The sequence below is a fragment of the Halyomorpha halys genome, unplaced genomic scaffold (assembly GCF_000696795.3).
Source record: "Halyomorpha halys isolate HHAL.00 unplaced genomic scaffold, Hhal_1.1 Scaffold1779.1, whole genome shotgun sequence".
NCBI lineage: Eukaryota > Metazoa > Arthropoda > Insecta > Hemiptera > Pentatomidae > Halyomorpha > Halyomorpha halys.
The window spans coordinates 77,682-84,511 of record NW_027114365.1 but is presented as its reverse complement, the minus strand read 5'-3'; the positions used below and the strand labels follow the sequence as shown (position 1 = coordinate 84,511).

Genomic DNA, 6,830 nt, shown 5'->3' with positions numbered 1-6,830 from the left:
TTCCAACGGTTCCTGGATCGGGTTCTTCGAGGTCTCGACTTCGCTTGGTGGTTCCTGGATGACATCATCATCGCCTCCAGAGACGAAGAAGAGCACACAACACATGTACAGGAAGTCTTGCGGCGATTTGAGGACCACGGTCTCACTTTGAACCTGGCGAAGTGTGTCTTCGCTCGCCAGGAAGTCGCATTCTTAGGACACATGGTCGACGCCACCGGCATTAGCACTCTTCCGACCAAGATTGAAGCTATTGCATCATATCCCAGATAGGGAGCTCTTGGCAATCCACCGAGCCATCAAGCATTTCAGGCATTACCCGGACGGGCGACATTTTGAGATATGGACGGACCACAAACCATTGGAATATGCTTTTCATCAAAAGCCGGAGACAGCGACACCCATGCGGATTCGTCTGGTTAATTTCATTAGCCAGTTTACGACCTACATCCGCCACATACCCGGGGAAGAGAACACCGTCGCCGATGCACTTTCGAGGGTCGAGGATATTGAATTCACTGATGATTATGTACATATAGCGGCAGAACAACAAAAGGATCCAACAATTACAGAGCTACAGAAAAATAACCGTCTTCAGCTTCAATGGATCAAACTTCCCGGTACTGTAACGTCAGTCCTCTGTGAGACCACCTCTCAGGCGCGGCCATACATTCCTAAGTCCATGAGAGAAGAAATCTTGCGCCTGCATGGGCTCAGCCACCCAGGTATTCGAGGCTCAAGACGGCTAATAACACAGCGATTTTTCTGGCCTGGCATGAACGCCGATGTCTCGAGATGGGCTCGGTGTTGTATTGCCTGTCAGACATCGAAAGTGATCCGTCACACAGTAACCCCTCCAGGTACCTTCGGTCCCAGCTCCAGGTTTGAACACATTCATGTGGACCTCATCGGGCCATTATCAAACTCCGACGGAATGCGGTACTGTCTGACGATCATTGAACGATTCACCCGTTGGCCTGAGGTGTGCCCTCTGGAGGAAATAACAACTACCAAGGTAGCATCAGCGATTGTGAGTACATGGATCTCCCGCTATGGTACGTCAGCAAGGATAACCACTGACCAAGGGCACCAGTTTGAGTCAGATCTTTTCATAAATCTGACTCGTATATTAGGTATACGAAGTCAGAGGACTACAGCATACCATCCTCAGTCCAACGAATGCGTGGAGCAGTGGCACAGGACCCTCAAGGCATCCCTCATGTCTAAACTAAACGTATCGGGATGGACAAGCACGTTACCAACAATCCTTTTAGGCCTCTGATTGGCAGTGAGAGAGGACGTGGGTGCCAGCGCAGCGGAAATGGTATTTGGGCAGCCTCTACGCCAGCGTAAAGTGATTTTTTGAGGCATCAGGACGTCAGGAAGACTCCGAATCGACGCTGAAGACCCTGCGGGAGGCCATGAAGAGTCTCTGCCCGGCGCCATACCGCAGCAGCACATCCAAGACTTTTGTGCATCGAGACTTAAGGGACTGCACCCACGTATTTCTAAGGGACGACTCCGTTAGGGTACCGCTCACTTTACTTTACTCTGGACCTACAAAGTAATCTCAGGGAAGGAGAAAACATTCATTTCAGCTACCATCAGGTCCAAAAACGATTTCGATGGATCGACTGAAAGTTGCATATCTTCTTTGCAGCACAAACACAACGCAGGTAGAAAGAAACGCCGACGCGGCTCAGTCCAGTCCTACACCCGCTGCAGGATCTGCTAACTCTGCTAATGACCTCGACGCAGAACAGCATCAACCAAAACCAGTGTATTACACCCTCTCTGGACGTGCAGTAAAGCCAACTGTTAGGTTCTGCGCCAATGTCATTGGGGGGAATGATGTGGTGGCAAGATTAACGTCTTGGGGCAAACCCATTTGAAACCTCTCGCCATATGATCAATTACAATTAGTTATGAAGAACTTGTGTGTTGTTATCTAAAAAAACTGAACGTTTATGTATATAATAATTGTGATTGTGTTTTTTTAATTTTCAAGTATGAACAAGTTGTTTACTGTTTCGTTTTTCACGGTATTTTTCATCCTTTGTCTTGTCACGGAAGAAAAAAAAAATCATAGAACTGAATAAAATTTACTAGTATGTGCATAAAGTGGGTCCAAACTTTCCTTCTTATAACTAAGTTTCGTATAAATGGATAATTACATACACATAATTCAGGGGTTTTTGCAGGGGATTGAGAAATTCTTCGCATAACTGAATGTTTCGTATAAGTGAGACTTCACGGTATCACTATTGGGTGAACTTGTTGAGACAAATAATAATTCTGATTTATAATGAAAAATTCACAATCGCATCTCTTAGCCTATTAAATCCCTGAACTTTCGGTATTTTCTCACATAAATCACTCATTTTTCTGTGTTATAAAATCCCAGAATTTTCACAGAGCCAACACCCTGTGAAAATCAAAGTGAAATTTATAATTTTAGATTAATAATGTTTTGTCCTACTTTTAATGAAAAGAAAAATTATTTAAAATATCTTATAAAACAGATCTAATACAAAAAGTGATGCCACATTTTATTTATTGTTAGAAAAAAAGTAAAAACAACAAACAAGTAAGAGGACACATTTCTATAAAATCTATAAAAGTGAAGCTATACCTATCTTTCCCACTAACTTTTATTTAAAATAAATTAAGAGGAAAAATTTATATTATTTTGAATTTATTAGTTCCCAAGAGGAAGGTTTAATATCACTACAAACCTGCTATAGGACAAGCTAAATGAATTACAGAGATAAACTAAGAACAGTTAGATAAAATCACACCTTTTTTCTTCTCTTTGAAGATTTGCTTTCAAAATTTGACTTTCAGTATCAAATTGGGCAAGTTGCTTTTCAAGCTCAGCTTCCATTTGTAAAGATTTTTTACTTTCTTCTTCCAAACCTTCGGCCATTGAATCAATTCTACTCTTTTCTTCACTCAGGATCTGTGAAATTAAAATTTTATTAAACAATTGTAGAAAATATTACAGTTACAGTTGCGATGCTGAATAAATGAAACTCGAGATTATTATTTATTATATTACTTTATTATCACCAAGTGATATAGTTTTGTTTAGAGCTGGCCTTAGCTTATGCGTTGGCCTGTGCCAACCTTCACTGCAGGGTCCTACACAAATCTTTTCTACAATACTATATTTTCACCAAACTCAACCTTCTAATTTATCTCCTCCCCTATTATAATACTAGAATCTACTGAAATACTAGCTACTGCTCCTATCATTTAATAATTGGACCTATACGTCAATAAACCTTTTTCGATCTCGATTAAACTAAAGACATTAAATGAAATTGCCAAATATTTTGTCAAAATTTCAAAATAATAAAAAGATGTAATGAGAACAAAGTTATCAACAAAAAGTTCTGTTATCCCACCCCCACATTGTTCAGTTTTTGGAAAGATGTGGTATTGGTATTGGAAAGGGTGGTATGAAAAAAAAATTTGCTTTTTAGTACTACAGAAAATACATAAATTAGGACCATATAAAAAAAGAGAAATGGATTCATATCTTCTGGTCATTCATGAACTCAAAACATTGCAACACTTCCACATTTTTTTTTATAATCACATTACGATAATTTAAATATTTTTCAAATTGTTTTAGAAACTCAGTAGTATTCTTCAGAAAATCTGATTTATGGTAATACTAGTATTGCTCAAGTTACTTGGGAATCTGATTTATTGTTGAGTTAGGCACAACAAATTTTGACAGAAGTAGTGTTTTGATGAAGGCTTCCTCAGATTCAGCTTTGCCAAATTTCCTGATGCTTCTCATAAGTTTCACACATCATTTAACTAGTAGTTATGAATTAGGAATTTTCGATTGTAACATTCCAATAAGGGACTGAGTCACATTGATTATGAGATATATCATCTTCACTGATTTCGTTCCATAATATAGGAGAAGATAAATCACAAGCCACCAAGTTAATCGTTTCTTTTGTGCCCAGAAATTGAGTTTTAGCAGCATTAATGTTCTAATAGTTTTTATCTCTTGATCTAACTGTTTTGCCTTTAAAAGAGCCAAATACTAATCTCTTTAATATGGTTTCTTTTACCTTGTGTCTTGTTGGGTAGCATAAAATATTGTGAGTGAGCCAAAAAATCAATGTGGTGGATCACAGGATCAATAATCATCTATTAGTTTGACTTTAAGTTCGGGTGTGCTAAAGTATTGCGAACCCAGTTTTGCCTGATTCTACCCCCATTATCTCATTTGTTTATAGTGCCAGATCGAGAACCAATATGAAAAAAACAGGGCTTAGACCACAACCTTGATGTATCCCCAGTTGTAATCTCAATTTCTCAAGGTGTGATTGGTCATTCTAACAAGATTTGTGATCTTACAGTAGAGATTGCTGCCAGCCTCAGTAAATCTGTTATCAACTCCTTTCTCTACCAGAGCACCAACTATTTTCACTTTCCAAACTCTGTCAAAGGCCTTGTGTAGGTCAACAAAGAATACTGAGAGCTCTTTACTGTTTTCAACCCACTTTTCTGTGGTTTGCAGCATGGTGAAAATTAGATTTTGTGTGATTTTTGACTCCTGAATCTGCAGTAGTCCTCTCTAACCTGGCTTTCGACCATTATTTTGATTCTCACCTTTAGGATTCTCAAGCACATTTTGGTTTTCTTGATATGCCTCAATGAATTTTATTGTCTCCGTTATCAACCTCCTTAAGTACACTATCCCAGTCCTTTTGGATCTATTTCTGTTTCCAGACTAGGTTCAAACATATCATGTCCTTTACTGCCGATATACCTCATCATTGCTAGAGTAACTTCATTCAATCCCACTGACTTGCAAGGTTTCATCTTGAAGATGGCTTTTTTCTTCTTTATTGATATAATCATAAGTATATAATATATGTTATATCGATATCATAAATATTGATATAATCATGATCTGGTTTACACTTCTTCCTTCCAGCAATTCCATAAAATATTCTCTCCAACTTTCCATTTTTCTCATTCTACCAGAAAATTTCTCTTGGGTTCTGTCCTTGATTCCTTTCAGCTTAGGTGGTCCCTTTTTAATATCTTTGGGGACTTTAAAGAAAATGTTTTGTTTTTGTTTTACTTTTTTTTTTTTAAAAGTTTGTGATCAAGATCATCCCAATCATTCCTCTTAGTATTTCAACTTAGGTTTCCTTTCTCCTTTCCTTATACTTTCAGTGGGGACTGGGTGATTTCTGGCTCGAGAAGTTTTGTAAGGCTGCTTTCTTCTCATGCATTGCTCACTCATTCCCAATCTTGTCTAGCATTAAAAGCCGGTCTCCTTATTTTGAATCTTCCCCTTTTCTCTTACATCTTGGATGTTCCCTATCTCTTCCCTCTTGGTAGTACATAATTGATGATCTACCTTTTATTCCTGCCGGTTTGATCTCTTATATACTTGTATCTTTCTTTACGGGAAAAGAAGGTATAACCAATCATCGAGTCATTTACCACAAATAAATTCAAGATTTATTCCTGATTATCTTAAACTATTTTTGCCATGGGGTCTTAACACTTTTGGCCATCTGCAATTTGCAAGGATTACTATAACATTCAGGTCTTAAACAATTATAAGGTTATCATCACAGTCATCTACATCTCTTGTAGACCCCTGAATACAGAGGATTGCAGTCCTGCATTTTCTCACCTTATTCCATGTCTCTTTTATATTCTACACATCAGAATTTTGTTGTCTTCTGCAAAAATTTTAAATTTTAATGAAAATTACATAAATTCATTAGTGTTGTGGGACATTAAACACTCCATATACATGAGTAAAATTTTAAGACACAATAGTCTAAAGTTGTTGGCCAACAAGTACCAGTTATAAGTTAAAATTTAAAAAAAAATTAGTTCAGCTACAGATAATGTGTACATATAACCATGGTTTGCACATAAATTGATCAATTTTTTCCTCCCCCACCTCTAGATTACTAGAAGTTTTATTATTCTGAACTCTCGATAATTTGAAATTTTTCTCTAGTCCCTTCAGTTTCACATAACCGAGGACCTACTATACCTATTTCTATGTAAAAAAAATTATAATAACACTAATTGATCAGATTTCATTTAATAAAATATATTATTATGAAATAACAAGTCAGTTACTTTAATACTTTATTCCAAGTAAGAAATAATTTACATGGTTGGGTTAATAATTTTGTATTTTAGATAATCAACCTCATTTTCTATATGACCAAGTAAGCCATAGATATACAACCAAGTAGAATGTTCTCATCACACATGTTAGCATGCTAACAAGAACTTGTTCACTATGGACAGGCGAAGAGACCTGCCTTTAATGCACATTGTGGACAGGGAAAAAAAGAATGAAAAAAAAAACTGAATAGAGAGAAAGTATGCAATAAAAAGTGCAGTGTGTACAGGAAAAAAGCAAGCCAGTTAGGACATAGCTTATTAGGGACTGAGGCACATTGAATAAGTGATTTAATCTCATGTTCACTGATTTATTACAACAATGAGGGAGAAGTTAAATCATATAACAACAAGTTAATCATTTCTGAGAAGTTTTGGGCCCAAAAATTGAGTTTTGACAGCATTAATGTTCTAATAGTTTTCTTGCCTCGATTTCACAATTAAGTCTTCAACATTTTTGAATACTATCTCACGTGATTTCTTTTACTGGAAGATTATTGATTGACCGTGAGTAAAGATGAAAGGAATATGGTCCGGGTGCGGTCAAAAAAACTAAAATAGTAGAATTATACTATTTTAATGAGCCAACGTTTCGCCCCACGTTGCAGGGCTTCTTCAGGGATATTTTGACGGCAGTCAAAAAAAAA

At 37.2% G+C, this 6,830-nt stretch overlaps 1 protein-coding gene across 1 annotated transcript in view; it reads right to left on the bottom strand.

The window, feature by feature from the left end:
- Positions 1–6,830, bottom strand: part of LOC106690622 (CTTNBP2 N-terminal-like protein) — a gene marked incomplete at its 5' end in the record, with an annotated part of 87,652 nt that overhangs the window by 27,854 nt on the left and 52,968 nt on the right. Inside the window, 1 exon segment of the mRNA XM_067051561.1 lies at positions 2,796–2,956. Coding sequence (XP_066907662.1) covers positions 2,796–2,956 — 161 coding nt within the window.